The following is an 18,720-nucleotide window of genomic DNA, read 5'->3' as shown; positions in this document are numbered from 1 at the left end:
TCATCCTACACATTAGTTAATTTTAGGAGAATTACCCTTTAGAAAGTCAGATCGCTCTAAATTGCCAGTACAAGTATTGTAAGAATTGAAGGCCAATGAAGTTTGGATGAATAAGACAAAACTGTTGAAGAAGATGTCCTGTAATGAAATTAGTCCATTGTCAAAAGGACACCACCAAAGTAGGATATCGGATCTCCTACATAGCTGCCTGAAAGAACGGTGACTGTTAGTGGAATATCTCCACGGAACTGTTCAAACTGCACCCACACCTCCTCGTCCTTCTGCAGATGACTGACACATGTAGCGGAAACGGCGCCCTCACCAGAAGAAGACAATGCAGCCCAACCACTGCCGATTGTCTTTCCCGATTGTTTGATCGAAGTGGATGGAGTGTACCTTAGGGGACGAATACTCAACTGTATCCAGAACATGTAGGTCCCATTCACTGGTGCTGTGAACATCCCCGTTGTGGTGTTGTAGCCAGATCCAGTGTCGTAGATGATGCTGTCATATACAACGGGGTGTAGTGACGTTACGTTGTAGGAACTTGACACAAAAACCTGGAAAGCCACGGCGCTGGTTTCGGACACTGCGGTAAAGGAACACGTGGTGGAATATATAATGCAATGTTTTTGTACTGTATATGGAAGAATCCTTACACGTTTGCAAGTATCAACTCTCAAAGTTTAAACTGATAGTGATTTAACAATTGACTCTGGAGCAGACCTTTTTGTATAACCAGTCAAAATGTCACCTATACATTGGTGTACGACCAGCCAAAATGCCAAGTCACCCAGACATTGGAGTACGACCAGTCAAAATGACAAGTCGCCTTTCTAAGGAATTTTAAGTATTTTCAGACACTAATTATAGTTGAAAGGCTTATCAAAATTATATTAGCAATCTTTCCATACTAGTAAAGACTTGATTATCACACTGACCTGAGTTCAAATGTTAGGCTTATCAAAACTATGTCACGTTAGGTTTTCCATACTAGTTTAAAGACTTGATTATCACACTGACCTGATGTTCAAATGTTTCAGTTGTAAACCCTTTGTCATGAGGTCTGTCAGGGCGGTCTGAAGGTCTTTCTTTGTAGTTTGAAGATCGGTCTGCGTAAGTTGAAGGTCGACCTTTGTTGCCTGCAGTTCTGTGCGAGACGTCTGTAGTTCCTGTCTTGTAATATTCAGATCAGCCTGTGTGAGCTGGAGTCTTTCGTTCGTTGTCCCGAGATCAATCTGCAACCTATTTGTGTCCTTGTGAAGAGTGTCCACATTCTGTTCGAGGAGAGTGATGTGACTCAAGATACTTGTAAGGTCGGCAGTACCGTCGGATTTCGTTAACGGCAGACTCATTCCGGAGATGTAAGGTAGGAATATACACAAACGGAAAACTGCTTCAAACATCATGGCTTACTTGTACTAGATGAAAATTCAAGCGCAGTGCCAATGATTTTATACCTTATCTAACTGTCTGACACCACGTGACAGAGACGTCGATGAAGGAAGGACTAGGAAGGAAAAATTATTTAAATGAAAATGTATACGCCATATATATCTCTGTGATATAACTCAACAGCCAAATATGTGAACATATACCCTTGGTGTGTTTCAGTTTTGGCACTTTATACCTTTGATGTATCCTTACGCTTCTCTGCTTTTACGTAATAATGGAATATTTCTGGGATATGCACAAGACAATTTAACTATTTGTCGGGACACTCTTGTGCCTGTGACGTAGTTGAAGATAAGATTATTCCAAAAATATGCATGTGGCAGACTGTTGCTTCTCACGATAGGAGAATAAGTATGGTTCTTCGGTAAAGTAATAAAACAATGAAGAGTTGATGAGTGCCGAATATCACTTCACAAGTGATCTACAAAGTAAGTTTGTTTTTTTTCCGTAAATATATACTGCTATGTATTATGCTGCTGTTATCGCATAATCAATTTGGTTTGTGTGGATTTTCGTGTGAGTAAGCGAGTGAGGTTTACCGCCGCTTTTATCAATATTCCTTAATTACGGCAGGGGACAAATGGGCTTCACCCAATTACGCATGTGAGAGGAAAGATTCCTGTTAGTTGCTTGAGGTCTTTCACGTTTGCCACGTTGGTGAAGCCCATCAGCAAATGAATAGTGCTGCCAAACCTAAAAACAGGGGTAGGGTTCGTAACCAACGGACCCGTGAAGATCCGGACTAGAATTGTTCTTCAGTAACCCATGCTTGTCGTAAGAGGCGACTAACGGGATCGGGTTGTCAGGCTCGTTGACTTGCTTGACACATGTCATCGGTTCCCAGTTGCGTAGATCGATGCTCATGCTGTTGATCACTGGATTCTCGGTCCAGACGCGATTACTTACACACCGCCGCGATATAGCTGCAATATTGCTGAATGCAGCGTAAAACTAAACTCACTAACTTACTCACTCCGTTTCACTGATTGTATCAGACGTTGAATTTGACGTTGAGGTACTCATTCGTAGCCAACGAAAACAGACTTCAGTCTTGTCAAAAGGAAACAACCCTACACGGCGAATTGCAACACATTATAAACCTATTAGACTTTTAAGCCACCCGTGCCCTCAGTCATGTACATAAACGAAAATATCCTCTTTCCTCTTAAATCTCGATATCGATGTCATGTGTTGAGAGACTTGAAAACATATATTTAGATTAACATATTCGGACTGAATATGGAGATATTCTCGTGAGATATTCTTTATAACTGAACTGTAGAAACTAGTACAACACTCAAAACGGTTATAATGGTTATTGGTACATGTACGTTTACGTGTTGACAGTGCATGGAGTATTAACGTAGCAACATTCTGTAGAAGCTGGACATTTTCTGTTTGCATACGTATACAGAATGCGTAAATTGTGAGACAGGGTGTATACTTAGATGGGATATAATGTAACCAGTAACCCATGTTTATCGTAAGAGGCGACTAAAGGGATCGGGTGGTCAGGCTCGCTGGCTTGGTTGACACATGTCATCGGTTCCCAATTGCGCTTATCGATGCTCATGCTGTTGATCACTGGATTGTCTGGTCCAGGCTCGATTATTTACAGACCGCCGCCATATAGCAGGAATATTGTTGAGTGCAGCCTAAAACTAAACTCACTCACTCACTCACTCCAAACTGTGAAAATTAGGAACACCTCTAGCTACCAACAATGTCAACAAGAAGATAATGGAGTCCCTGCATCAATACATCTTCAAGACTAAACGAATTGATAAATTATTCTAGACCAATATCTGTACACAAATAATGAAATGTAACTGCAAGTTCAAGGTTCCTAAGCACGTACAATGCACATTTACCCTACCTCATGTAATAATGTATATCTCTGATTGATTCACGTGACCTTGAACAAATGATGGACGGAAAAAAGTCATGGAAAAAAAGTCATAGAAAAAAGAACTATTATAAAACATCATGTTCTCCAGTTATTTACTTTGTTTATACTATTTCACTTTCAAGTTAATTATTCCTTTAGTGTGACGCTGTAAGCAATTGGATCTTATCAAAACAGGAGAAATGAACAGATTATTATTTGTTTAGCTCTTAACGGATTGTGGGATTAAAAGTCACAAGTCACATGATTGTTTGTTTAACTAGCTTTGAGCTTGACGATATCACACCAGTTAATGAACTCATGGGATTATCAGTTAATGCTTTTTACTCAAATGGCTTCCTTCTAGCAGGGATACTCTACTCAAACCGGACCTTCTGACTATCCTCTGGTGGGTGATTATGTTCTGTCGCATTCCTTACAACATTGCCAACAGTTGTGACTCTTCCTCTGCATGTTGACTGAACACACTTCCAGTGTACACAAGACTGTCTCTCGACATTCTTAGTGTGAAGATAACCGTCAAATAGGACTTGGGGGCTACCTCTCCGTGACATAACAAACTCAACATTACGCAGACCAGCCATGTTAGTTTGTTGTCAACAGCTATATACTATACCGAACTATCTCAATTTACTTTCTCGTCTCACCTTCTCATTTCCCTCCACTTCTCAATAATACTGTGTATCTTTTATCATGGCACTAAAACAACTTAATTTCAACATTTAACAACCTACACATTATCCAATTTGTAAAATTGTTCTACTCACTAGAGGTTTATCTTTCATCATGAAACTAAAACAACTTTTAGCTAATCCCAAATTTCCTTGACACAAAACACTAAAGAACAGTTTAATCCCCCCTTGATCTCATCTGTATACTCTATGCACTAATCTCTCTTTGGGTCAGTTCATTATGCCAGACAGGTAAATGCCGTGTGTCGTTTTAACTAATTGTAGGGGTACTGGGCTGTAGGGGTTATGGCATGTAGGGGTACTGGGCTGTAGGGGTAGTGGGATGTAGGGGTTATGGGATACAACCTTACTGCAATCAGTTCACGTAGTCAACACATCATTACTGCAATCAGTTCATGTAGTCAACACATCATTACTGCAATCAGTTCACGTAGTCAACACATCATTACTGCAATCAGTTCATGTAGTCAACACATCATTACTGCAATCAGTTCACGTAGTTAACACATCATTACTGCAATCAGTTCATGTAGTCAACACATCATTACTGCAATCAGTTCACGTAGTCAACACATCATTACTGCAATCAGTTCATGTAGTCAACACATCATTACTGCAATCAGTTCATGTAGTCAACACACCGCATCAGTACTGCAATCAGTTCACGTAGTCAACACATCATTACTGCAATCAGTTCACGTAGTCAACACATCATTACTGCAATCAGTTCACGTAGTCAACAAGCAATGACTGTAAATTTATTGCATAACAGACATAAGAAAATATATATACAAATGTTACAAATACATGTGAAGACTAATAACATATTTAAAATATCTAATTTAATATTTTAATTCCATATGTATGGATGGGAATTATATAGCTGCTACGTGTATCGTCACCAGACATTTGGTACAGGTAGATGCTCAACTGACAAGGCTGACATCTGATATATATTTTTCTGCACACGTGTAAATACAAATTAAACCGGAACTGGTTGTTCAGGCGTATACATCCGGTGTCATAGAAGAATGTGAGTGAGTAAGTTAAGATTTCAAGTAACATGGGCAATATTTCAGCCATATCGTGATTAAATCAAACCATAGATTTATAGTCACTGAAAGTAAATTTTAAAAACCTGTCAACGAAGGACAGTAAAGCAACTAGATTATCACAGATATATATTTAAAACTAGTAATCAAATCTATTTTAACTATAAATGACAATACAATATAAAACAGGCTTTACATTGCCAATAACTGAAGGTAGATCACCATACTAGGGGCCATGGGGACTTAAAGTGCATGGACCCAAGCTGGGTTTACACCATCGGATGGTAGCAATTTTTGACAATCTAGCAATAAATTTAAAACAACAACCTATATATACTGCAGTTGAAAATAGTAGTACGTTTCAATTTACTATAATTATTTTAGGACTTTCGTACCCTCTCAGGAGGACAACAGTTTGACAGTACTTTAACCCCCTTCGAGGTTACAGCCACTAACAAAATCAGTTGTTGATTTACACTACTGATCAGAAAACATTGATCTGTTTACACGTCACAACTCTATTTCTTTAAACTAAAACAACTTTTAGCTAATCCCAAATTTCCTTGACACAAAACACTAAAGAACAGTTTAATCCCTCCCTTGATCTCATCTGTATACTCTATGCACTAATCTCTCTTTGGGTCAGTTCATTATGCCAGACAGGTAAATGCCGTGTGTTGTTTTAACTAATTGTAGGGGTACTGGGCTGTAGGGGTAGTGGCATGTACGGGTTATGGGATACAACCGGCAAACAAACATAAACATGCATGTCAATGCCGCTCCATAACAATAATACAATTACATAGATAGTTATGTACACTGTGTGCAAAACATAATGTGTGCAAATCATAATGGAAATCCACAAGGGCAATATTAAAAATATTGCATGCAACTTACTCTGTGGTGTCCTCCGATCAGTTAGACGTCCCAGACTTGTTAAATCAACAAAGGTAATGGTTGGTTGCACTCAGGTACACTGCACTGTTACCTTTATTGGGTAATGGATTGATCCAAAGTTATGTGCATAAGAATATATTAAGCGATCTAATTAATAGGGCTGTAATGATGCATCAAACTATCGATGAATTGCAATTATTCCGAAAGCAATTGATCGATGGTAGAAATGAAAAACTATCGATGCATCGATAGTATGTGTGACTATCGATAGTTTAGTGATGGTTATTTATTCTTATTAAATATTTGTGTTGTTTTGATTTTTTTAATTGTTTAGGTGCAAACTTGCAGCTTCATTGAGTTTGTGTTTTAACAGTTTACTCGATCTTGGTTTCAAGTTTCTTGTCAGTTATTCATAGGGGGAGCAGAGGAAGCCCAACAGCCCGTCGTATCCACCTCTGGGAGTAACTCAGTTAGTTACATGGGAAATCTATAATCCTGTTTTGATCAAAGTGAACATTATGAACACAAACTGTGAGAAGCCGAAGTCAATAAACATTAGTATTCTGATCAAAGTATTTCTGCACAAAAAGTAACAAACTCATAATTAGTGTTAAAATATACCACTAACCACTAATATGAAAACATCTCGTTAGTCTATGGGATAGGTCTATTACGTCAGTGGGTAAAACTAGGTTTGTAATCACAGTCACGCCTGATTGGTCCAAAGTTGTCTGATAATCGGCGTGTCTGACAAATGGGATGTCTAACTTATGAGAGCAAAAGCATACATGGAATTGGAGAACCCCTTCTTCATCTCGGTTAAATGTGTGTTTAGCAATAATAAATCCTCAATAAAAAACCCCAACTTGCTTATATATAGAGGATGTACAGAAGGTCTGCAACAGTCACAATGGATTGACATGAGAGTGACGATGAGAGCTATCGGGATAGGTTTGCATGTTGAGGTACAATATCTTCTTAAAGTTTTCATTACTATCAATGCATCCCGCTAATATATGATAACATTCATGATAACAGCACTCCATGTCCAGCTCGTTAAACAACACAATACAGATACAATTATTATAATAGACTCACTCAGCGGGCCCCAGCCGTTAAAACACCAAAATAACAAAATAAATGAAAATTAAAACTCACCAAGAATCTGCATGCCTCAGGTAAAAAAGTAGAGTGCAAAAGTGAGAACCGCCAAAATAGTGCCAATCTTACTCTGCTAAATAAATCAGAATGGTCTCAGTGTTAGCATTGCCATATTGTGTGTACTTTGCATGTTTATTTATGTGGAATTGCTTCATGTTTCTATTTAAATAGGGTTTGGGGACGGGTGGGGTGGGGTGTACTCCCCTAAAACCTCGGGCGAAGAATAGCCGTGACGGGCAGACGGGAATTACAAAATAATTGATCACAAAATATTAAAACGAAACGTGCGAACCTGGGTAGGTACACCTCGCAAGTGTGGGGTTGCCCACGATAGAATTTATTCAACAATGAATACTATGACGACATACCGAGTGTCACGTAGAATAAAAACACAGTTTTGATGCTTTTTTTTGCTTTGTGAGAAGGTTTGACAATGCCATTGGCTCCTGAGTAGTGACGTGTGACGTCCTGGGCAGGAAGTGAGGTTATCTCCCAACTGACAGACACCCATTTGACAGACACCCAATTGGCAGACACTGAACTAGAAGGTTAATTAGGGTAACACCTACGGGTATAATGGAACAGTCCACTGTCTAGTGAGCAGAGCAGGGTGAGCCTGAAACAGGTTCGTTACTGAGAAGTTTGATTGTGGGCAAATAGAACTTTGTTGTGATTAAATGATAAATGATTTCTCTTCTCAAAATTGATTTTACTATCAATTACTGTCGAATATAAAAACAGGTTTGTCACTGAGAGGTTTGATTGTGTTTATTGATAGAAAAGACCCCTCCCAATAATAGCATATGTACAACAGAAGTTAACTGAGAAAACGTTTTGTTGGAGAGATATAGATATGTACATATTTGAAAACATTCTGATTTGCAGTAAATGAGACACCTGCATTGCCATGTAAGATACGAATAATACCAATCAGTGTTCTAATTTTAACAATACTTTCTAAAGATTGTAACAGTTTGTCTTTGAGTAGTATACATTGGGACATTCAAGGAAGTAATGAAAAAACATTCTCACATCCATGGTCACATTCACATGATGCGTCATACTTTAAACAATTATTCTAAATAAATCGTAGTTAAGTGCACTCGTCCTATATCTTAATATTGTGTGCAAAACATATAACATTTAGGCTCATAGTCTTTATTTGATTTATACGATACAACAGTGTCGCAATTTCTAATAGCTAAGTTAATGTTTTCAATATGATGATGCCGATTCCCGTTAGACTAGAAGGTTAAACCGAAATGTTTATGAAAATTAACTGACAGTGTGTTTATATTGCAGCAATAAAAATTCAAATTACTGTCTTTTCGTCCATCTTTCAAAATAAATAATAAAGCTTCAGTTTGTTCGTGTGTTTTTATTTGAACTATTCCATAATAATGTGTAGGTAACAGGTAGTAGATAATCTGTTCACTGAACCGTAAATGTTGTTGTTTTAAGGTGTCTGCGAACTGGCTGTCTGCGTAATGGGAGGACACCGGAAGTGACAGTGTATTGATTTCTTTCCTTAATTACCCAGTTCGGGCTCCCTAATTAACCTTTATTTGTTCTGAAGCAGCATAGACTATCTATTTTATTTGGAAGTGGTTATTGGCAAATGTCAATAGGATTGACAAGACATATTTCAATACAGTTAAAGCTCTCACAATACTGTTAATGTTACAAGAATTACAAATTAAAAGTAATATTTCATATTCAACAATTTCTTAATTTTGACTGTTCCGACGTGTATGTTTTGATATTAACTGTTCGTACACGCATACCATTGACGAGCCACATTTCCAATTGCGCTGAATTATTTCGCATGTTGTACGTTAACAAATTAATGAATAAGCTACTGTACTGGGGCTTATCTTGCTGTGATTTCTGTTCTGTTTTATGAATCAATGTATCATTAAAGCAGTTTTTCACATACAGTTTCCAACACAAGGTAGTACCTTTGTGTTGTTCTGTGAAGCCATATCACATAAAAATGATAGAACTCTGGATCATTCGCAGATTGTTGCGAAGCGTCATTTTTGACATTTTCAGTCATCACTCGATCCTGAACTGGGTCACTAGTGTTATGCCCTTGGTGGTTAAAACGATGCTTTTCAGTGCTTCTGTATTCTCAAATCATCTACTATACAATATCACGTCATACTGTAGTTAGATAACTTGTTCCATGGCATTACAGTACTTCTAATGTTTTAAGTGCCTAGTGACTACATATGATGATGATTATGAGTTTAACGTCAGCTTCTGGCTGTAGCCAATAACGCCGACAGGGTAGGTGGGACCTAAAGTAATAATTAATATGTTTATAATAAGGGATAAACCGCCATACCCCAAAAATGTAAATGATGGGGTGTTAACCTAATTGAATTTTGAATGAAAACGGCTACAAACATGATAATAAATATATGGCGGCGTCATGTAAATAATCGAGTCTGGACCAGACAATCCAGTTAGACCAACAGCATGAGCATCGATCTGCGCAATTGGGAACCGATGACATGTTAACCAAGCCAGCGAGCCTGACCACCCAATCCCGTTAGTCGCCTCTTACGACAAGCATGGGTTACTGAAGGCTCATTCTAACTCGGACCTTCACGGGTAGACAAGCATGGGTTACTGAAGGCTCATTCTAACTCGGACCTTCACGGGTAGACAAGCATGGGTTACTGAAGGCTCATTCTAACTCGGACCTTCACGGGTTTAATTTGGAAGAAGAAACGTCAGAAACCAAAAATGAAAAAAGGTGAAGCAGAAGATAAATGAGTGTAGATAATTGTAGGTATGACTAAGCTGATAGCAAGGAGTATACATTCTGCCTTTACTCCTGGACAACAAAGTGGAAACTTACCATAAATAAAGATAAATCAAAGATTATGCACTGCAGACCAATCTCTACTCCTATATCACTTCACAGATTCACTTGTGGTGATATGAATATTGATTATTGTTCTGAATATAAATATTTAGGTTTGTGGCTCAATGAGCACTGTGACTATAAGAAAACTGTAAGAGAAGTGTGTAAATCAGCTAATAGAGCCCTGGGTGTTGTTATGGCCAAATTCAACTCTCTTGGAGGTTTCTGTCTTGATGTTTTTACTAAGCTATACGATAGCTATGTCCAGCCCATAATCAACTACAGTGCAAGTATCTGGGGACTAAATCAATACAAGGAAATAGGACAAATCCAGAATAAAGCAGGAAGATTTTTCCTTGGAGTTAGAAAAAACACATCAACTATAGCTGTGAGAGGTGATTTGGGTTGGAGAAGCTCTGACTCGAAAATAAAGACTGAAGTAATCCGCTATTATCACAAAATAGTGACGGCCGAACCGGATTCATTAAGTGCAGCTCTTCATAGATGGTCAGTGCGGAGAAAATCATCCTGGGATAACAGAACCCAAGACTTCATAAAAAAACTCAACATACATGGACAGGAAAATATTAATGTGTTTTGCTTAAATATTAACAGAACTGAACTACTACAAACAGCCCTTGACATTTTAGACCAAAGAGACAGTGATCAGTGGCTCCACGATTTGTTCAAAGACCATAACAAACCCAATGGGAACAAACTCAGACATATAGACTCTATAAACAAGAAATATGTGTCTGTCACTACACAAGAATAAATATAACTAGACAGCAAAGAAGCCTGCTTGCTTCTTTTCGTAGTAGAAGCCTGCCCCCCTCAATATTGAGAAAGGACGGTATACCAAGCCTTTGACCCCCCTTCAAAATAGACTGTGTACACTGTGTGAAGGCCACGCAGTAGAAGATGAGGTGCACTTCATGATGGAGTGTAGCTTCTACTCCGACATCAGAACGAGACTTTTTTATAAATGTAACCAACTAAACTCAAGCTTTATGGACCTCCAATTATATGATAAGTTTTGCTGGTTGTTGTCAAATGACGATATCCAATACGAACGAGCCAAAAATCTGCAAAGTATGTTCCACAAAAAAATATTTTCAAGAAAACTGTAAATAATTTTAATGCATTAATTTTAACTAACTAGTTTTATTTTTCTATGTGCTATCTCTACATGTATGTGATGTGGTGTGATGTATGTATGTATATATGTATGTATGTATGTATGTATGTATATGTATGTATGTATGTATGTATGTATGTATGTATGTATGTATGTATGTATGTATGTATGTATGTATGCATTTAAGTATGAGTGTGTATGAGTGTGTATGTGTGTGTGCGTGCGTGCGTGCGTGCGTGCGTGCCTGCCTGCCTGCCTGCCTGTGCCTGTGCCTGTGTGCGTACGTATGTATGTATGTACGTGTGTACGTATGTACGTGGGTGTGTATGTATGTATGTATGTCTGTATGTGTGTGTATGTAAAGATGAACGTATGTATGTGCGTGTATATGTTGTGTAAGTGGGTGTATATATGTATGTGTGTGTGTGTGTACGTGTATGTATGTATGTATGTATGTTTGTATGTATGTGTGTGTGTATGTATGTGTGTGTGTGTGTGTGTGTGTGTGTGTGTTGTTTGTATTTATGTATGTATGTAAGTGTCTATGTATGCATGTGTCTATGTATGTATTTAGGTATGTATACGTCTATGTATGGATGAATTTATGTATGAAGGTATCTTTGCAGTTATCTATGTTTGTACGCATCCATGCTAGTATTTAAATGTGTACCTATGCATGTATCTAAGTGTGTATATATGTCAACAATCTTTTCATATTTTTTAAACGCTTTTTAAATATTGCTGATATTCTTTTTTAAGGTGTCATTTCGGCCTCTCGAGGCCTGGTGTTTGCATTTTATATGCTGTACTATGCTGTCCCATCATTTATAACACATGACACTATAATAAACTACTATTATTATTATTATTATTATTATTGATAATGGTTTGGAATTAAGAAGAAAGACAATAGGTGGGGTCGGGGTTTCGGGAAGGAAGGACTGGGGTTGGGAAGAAGTGAGAAGGTTATCTTAGCCATTATGTGTGTAGAAGGAGTAGGAGTATAGCTTATGAATGTGGTAGTACAGTTAAGCTGCAGCTGATAAAAATACAGGGTCCTAATAACCAAATTAAATTGGGTTACACTTTAACTGTAAGCATAAACGTTGACCTATGGGGCTTAAAAGAGTCGAGGTAGGACGGCTGGCGAGTTTGAGCACAGACAATCACTTTGGACTTATGGGTGGTCTCTGTTTTGTCATCACGTGGACTACTCTATATGCTGATAACGTACACTGAAATTATACAGGCATGACACTCTCAAACGTCATGATACTTGACAGCCCTGGCAATCACACGACACAAGCCAGCAGTGCATGATACAGAATGATACGGGCATGTTGGAGTAGTTACAGATATAATATACAGTTAGAGATAAAATTATGTAATCTGCTTTGAATGTATCTGGACGTCTGTGGTGAGTCTATCGGCAGTGTCTGGTTCGTGCAACTTGATAACTTGCCTGTAAGATAGATAAAAGTACTCGTGAGAGACCTTTATCATCTTTGTTCGCACTTTGTTCCTGTAACAATACGTTAAAATCTTGATAGTGTTCTGACACTCGTCCTCTATCTATTTTTTAATATCGTTCTAAGTTAGTTGAATTAAGTCAAAATGAGTTGAAATTTGTGACATGATGCTTATAAACATACATTCATTCATTTACAACCTCCAAAACATAAATATTGAGTAAAAGTAAATATTCTCGCCCACGGGAGAGATTTTTAAATATCGCTCTAAGTTAGTCGCACTAAGTCAAAATGAGTTGAAATCTGTGTCATGATGCTTATAAACATACACTCATTCATTTACAACCTCCAAAACATGAATTCAGATCGAAATTAAACATTCTCGCCCATGGGCCACTGTTCGCCCGTGGGCGAGCGAGTTTAAATTTCAAGTTTTCGAAAAAAAAAATTCATTTTTTTCATCCTTGGCATATATTCATAACAACTGCATGTTTCATTTGGTCAAATCTCTTGTCAGGAAGTGCCCACAGTGCGGAGATTTTCTGGACTTTTCTGAGTCCAGAATTAAATTTTGACGTGTTAACTCAAAACGGTTATAATGGGTTATTGGTACATGTACGTTTACGTGTTGACAGTGCATGGGGTATTAACGTAGCAACATTCTGTAGAAGCTGGGCATTTTCTGTTGGCATAAGTATACAGAATGCGTAAATTGTGAGACAGGATGTATACTTAGATGGGATATAATGACTCCTTGGTCTTCATACTGTGGACATCTGAGAATAACGTGGTATTCATCTTCAATATTATCAGTGTTCCACTTTCTGCATGATTGGTTCTCAGTGGCATGACATGTTTTTTTATAATACGTTAGATTATAATAACCACATCGAAACTGCTCTTTATTTCCTCACATTTAAAGTAGGTAAATACTTTTCACACGTAAGATGTTTGGGGCGATGGGGTAGCCTAGTGGTCACAGCGTTCGCTCGTCACGCCGAAGACCCGGGTTCGATTCCCCACTTGGGTAAAATGTGTGAAGCCCATTTCAGGTGTCCCCCACCGTGATACTGTTGGAATATTGCTAAAACTAAATCTCACTCACTCACTTACTCACTCACTCACTCATAAGATGTTGTTTCAGCAAAGAATGCGAATAGAACATTTTCCACTTTAAATATATCCTAGTCCATTCTTGGTGAAAGCAATCTTTACATCTTTGTTGCACAAGGGATAAAAAGCTGTAACATCCTCAACTCCCTGCCCAATCCATGCATATCCAAGATCCAGTTGAAACAGTATAGTTTTAATTAACATAGCCCATATGTTTATTTCGAGCATCACTTGCATTTTCAACCATATACAATACCATCTTAAATGGCTTTTGAGGACTCGTAGAAATGAGTTTCAACTATTATGAGAACGTTTCAGTGCCAAAATATATATTTCCAATGCATTTAAATTCACTATACCCCAGAACCATGCAACAGAATTGACATGAGAGATGTTCAAACTGGTTGATGGTTACTCTGTTACTCGGTCACTCGCGATATCCTTTTGCTGTGCTGCGAGAATCTTAACATACACCTAAATTACATAACATATTGCATTACTTGTATGATAACTGACTGATGAAAAGTGTTTCATATTTTCACAATACACATGAGAGTGTTGAATTATGTGCTATCGAATTATATTGAAGGGGTTTTCGGAACACAAATGTTATGCCTTATTCCGATACCAATTAACGTTGTACTGGCAGTAGCCATTTCAAAGGTTTAGCTATCGAGCAAGGGATTCGGCTGTGTCCACCTACTTTGTCCAACACGTACCCATCAGATTGTTGGTATTCAGGTAATATTGGTTTGTTTTCTTTGTTTGGTTTCAGAGGGAAGAATTCAATGATCAATTGTTTCGGGTTTGTTCGCTTGGTGTTTCACGCCAATCACAGCAATATTCCAGCTACATGGTGGTGGTCTGTAATGTAATGTCATTTTTGACATCTTTTAATGTCTTGTTTTCTCGAGTATTTGATCTTCTGTATGTTTGCTGCCTTATGGCCTGATACGTTGTCTCGGATGGGTCAAGTTTGTCTGGTTGACTGGAGATTATTAAAATACTTTCGAAATTAATGTCCACTGCGAGGCGGCGGTCACAAACCCAATAACGGGTACGCACACAGTGAACAGTGAGACCGGCAGAGCATCGCCCACGCATATAGTCTATCAGATGGTCACTGGAGGCTTGTGGAATGGCATCTCATGTTCTTTTCAACTCACATACTTTATCTGGCGGATTTGGCATACAGAGTAGACGTCTCTCCATTTCATCCCACACGTGCTCAATAAGGGAAATATCCGGTGAATTTGCAGGCCAAGGCAGTACTTTGTTCACTGAAAAAAAGTCAAAGCAACTCTAGGCGTGTGAAGGCGGACGTTATCATGGTCATTGTCAATCTTGAATCACGACGTTGAAGAAACTGTATTGTCACTGGTCCGAAAATCTTGTCTCTGTAGCCCACACCTATCAAATTTCCCTAAACAGCAGCTGTTTTAAAAGGGGTTCCCTGATGAGCACTTATCCCACCCCAGTTCACGTAACCTCCCCGAAGCGATTCCTCTCTGCGACACAGGCTTGAGCATAATGGTCCTCATGAGTGAGTGAGTTTAGTTTTACGCCGCTTTTAGCAATATTTCAGCAATATCACGGCAAGACACACCAGAAATGGGCTTCACTCTCCTCATGAGATAATCGTGCTGACCTACCTCAAAGACTGCGAGTCCCATCTATTGCCATGTATAATCGCGAACCACATAGTGTCAGGAATGACAATTGGTACGTTGATGACGTTGATTCAGCTCAAACAGTGCATAATCGTCTCCGTGAGGCTCGTCTCGGTATACATCCGAATCCCATCGATCCAATATCACACGCAGGCACGTCTGGATTGGGCTGAAGATCACGTCAATTGGACACATCAGGACTGGGTTCCAGGGCTCCGTTTTACAAAGCTATCGTAGCGCTACGACTGACGTAAGTCTATGTTACAGGGCCTAGAGTTTCGAAGCTCTCTTAGCGCTAAGTGTCATACATTAACTTTAACTTACGACCATCTTAGCGCTAAGAGAGCTTCGAAAATATAGGCCCAGTATCGGAGGTACGACAGTCGTAGCGCTACGATAGCTTTGGGAAACAAGCCCTTTACTTTTCAGGTGACTCGAAATATTGTCTTGCCTTCATAGAGTGTCCTGCCCAAGTGTTTCGAAGACAAGGATTCAGGATTCCAACGAAGCCGAACTTGAGGAGGCTCAGTCATGACTTGGGGTTGGATTGGTTTAGATGGAAGAACTGCTGTCAATGGCCTAGATTTTCGTAGCTCTCTTAGCGCTAAGAAAGTCGTAAGTGCCATACATTAACATAAACTTACGACTATCTTAGCGCTAAGAGAGCTTCGAAAATCTAGGCCCATGTCCCCTGTCTCCAATAGGACAGCCTGTCATTCAGCTGTTCGTACGGACCCACTTCATCCGACCTCCGGTAGCACGGCCTGCCTGCTCTTTCCGAGGGAGTGGGTTGAGAAGGCATGTTTGGTTATTGCTATGAATCCTTTGACCAACTTAATTTGACTGTGTATTAAACATAACTTTTTTGTTGATCTGTCTCTTGTTTAACTCTGCTCTCAGCAATATCTTTTGTGTAAATAGTCTGGAGTCTGTGTCAGACAATTCAGTGATTGACATCATAAGGTATATGGCATGACCACTTGAATTTAGATAATGTTTTTGAAGTGAGGTGAGGTGAAATTGGGTTTAACGTCGTGCTTGAGAATATTTTGCTCATATGACGACGTGCATGCGTGTGTATGTGTATGTGCAGCTGCTTGTACTAGCCCAGACTGAAGCTGGTTTTATAGTGCTAGCCCACTGAGATACCATGCCGCAGTGAAGCATCAATACCCCACTCAGACACATTATACTGACTCCGAGCCGACCAGTCCTTGTTGTACCCATTAATGCCGAGCGCCAGGCAGGGACCAACAAGTACCATATTTTAACGTCTTTTGGTATGACGCGGTCGGGGATCGAACCCGCGACCTTCCGCTCTCCGGGCGGACACTCTAACCACTACACCACGGAGGTGGTTAGATAATGTTTTTGAAAGGACACATCACATGCTGTATTCATGAGAATAACACCATACAATACTGTAGGGCAGGACATGCCTACCCTTGTCGCGAACACCTGGTGTCATCACTGATTTTCAGTGATCCTTTCATATAATTTTCAGAGCTATGTTTCCGTTTACACCAAACAAACGGAATTTGCTTCTAAAGATAATGAAGACTGGGTATTTTTTTGCACTGACGTTCTATATTCAATAAAATCCGTTGATAATAAGTGAGTGTGTTTAGTTTTACGATGCTTTTAACAATATTCCAATCGGCTTTACACATTGTAGCCATGTGGGGAATCGAACCTGGGTCTAACGTTTTAACCACTGGGCTACCCCATTGCCCCAAATCAGTTGATAACTGCTGCCGTTATTGCCCCTAAACATTAAACTGGCGCGCATGATGCGCGTTGGTATTGCTTCGGTTTGTCGAAATGTGCTAAAAATACAGATACGTGTAGAAATTCATCCCACATATTAGTTAATTTTATAATTACCCTTTAGAAAGTCAGATCGCTCTAAGTTGCCAGTACAAGTATTGTAAGATAATGAAGGCCAATGAAGTTTGGATGAATTAGACAAAACTGTTGAAGCAGATATCCTGTAATGAAATTAGTCCATTGTCAAAAGGACACCACCAAAGTAGGATATCGGATCTCCTACATAGCTGCCTGAACGAACGGTGACTGGTGTTGGAATATCTCCACGGAACTCTTCAAACTGCACCCACACCTCCTCGTCCTTCTGCAGATGACTGACACATGTAGCGGAAACTGCGCCCTCGGAAATAGAAGAATATGCAGCCCAACCACTGCCGATTGTCTTTCCCGATTGTTTGATCGAAGTGGATGGATAATACCTTAGGGGACGAATGCCCAACTGTATCCAGAACAAGTAGGTTCCGTTCACTGGTGCTGTGAACACCCCAGTCGTGGTGTTGTAGCCAGATCCAGTGTCGTAGATGATGCTGTCATACACCACGGGCTCTAGTGATGTTACGTTGTAGGAACTTGACACAAAAAACCTGGAAAGCCACGGCGCTGGTTTCGGACACTGCGGTGAAGGAACACTTGGTGGAATATATAATGCAATGTTTCTGTACTGTATATGGAAGAATCCTTGCACGTTTGCAAGTATCAACTCTCAAAGTTTAAACTGATAGTGATTTAACAATTGACTCTGGAGCAGACCTTTTTGTATAACCAGTCAAAATGTCACCTATACATTGGTGTACGACCAGCCAAAATGCCAAGTCACCCAGACATTGGAGTACGACCAGTCAAAATGACAAGTCGCCTTTCTAAGAAATTTTAAGTATTTTCAGACACTAATTATAGTTGAAACAGCAATCTCGTGACTAGGCTTATCAAAATTATAATAGGTTTTCCATACTAGTTTAAAGACTTGGTTACCACACTGACCTGAATTCAAATGTTTCAGTTGTAAACCCTTTGTCATGAGGTCTGTCTGGGCGGTCTGAAGGTCTTTCTTTGTAGTTTGAAGATCGGTCTGCGTAAGTTGAAGGTCGACCTTTGTTGCCTGGATTTCTGTGCGAGACGTCTGTAGTTCCTGTCTTGTAATATTCAAATCTGTTCGAGTTACCTGCAGACCTGTTCGAGTCACCTGCAGATCTGTTCGAGTCACCTGCAGGTCTGTTCGAGACGTCTGTAGTTCCTGTCTTGTAATATTCAGATCAGCCTGTGTGAGCTGGAGTCTTTCGTTCGTTGCCCGATGATCTATCTGCAGCTGATGTGTTTCTTTGTGAAGAGTGTCCACAGTCTGTTCGAGGAGAGTGATGTGACTCAAGATACTGGTGAGGTTGACAGTACCGTCGGATGTCGTTAACGGCAGAATCAGTCCAGAGATGTAAGGCAGAAATATACACAAACGGAAAACTGCTTCAAACAT

The 18,720-nt window shown here is 39.4% G+C and overlaps 1 protein-coding gene across 1 annotated transcript; it reads right to left on the bottom strand.

Moving 5' to 3' along the window:
• Positions 1 to 122: 122 nt before the first annotated feature.
• Positions 123 to 18,720, bottom strand: LOC124260088. The gene is made up of 2 exons (XM_046694337.1): positions 18,234 to 18,720; positions 123 to 589 (listed from the first exon to the last, which is right to left on the bottom strand). Exons 1-2 carry the CDS (start codon positions 18,718 to 18,720, stop codon positions 150 to 152), a joined length of 927 nt encoding a protein of 308 aa, XP_046550293.1. The 3' UTR covers positions 123 to 149.

Source organism: Haliotis rubra, unplaced genomic scaffold (genome assembly GCF_003918875.1).
Source record: "Haliotis rubra isolate DU_JTF1 unplaced genomic scaffold, ASM391887v1 Scf75, whole genome shotgun sequence".
Taxonomy (NCBI): Eukaryota; Metazoa; Mollusca; class Gastropoda; order Lepetellida; family Haliotidae; genus Haliotis; species Haliotis rubra.
Note: the sequence above shows the minus strand (reverse complement) of the source record. Positions and strands in the feature narration are given on the sequence as shown.

Bases quoted from the DNA above. Each gene is read 5' to 3' on its own strand.
- LOC124260088 (XM_046694337.1), bottom strand. From the start codon at position 18,720: ATGTTTGAAGCAGTTTTCCGTTTGTGTATATTTCTGCCTTACATCTCT. The intron at 590-18,233 runs GTCAGTGTGGTA...CCTTTACCGCAG, and splicing joins ACTGAAACATTTGAATTCAG to TGTCCGAAACCAGCGCCGTG.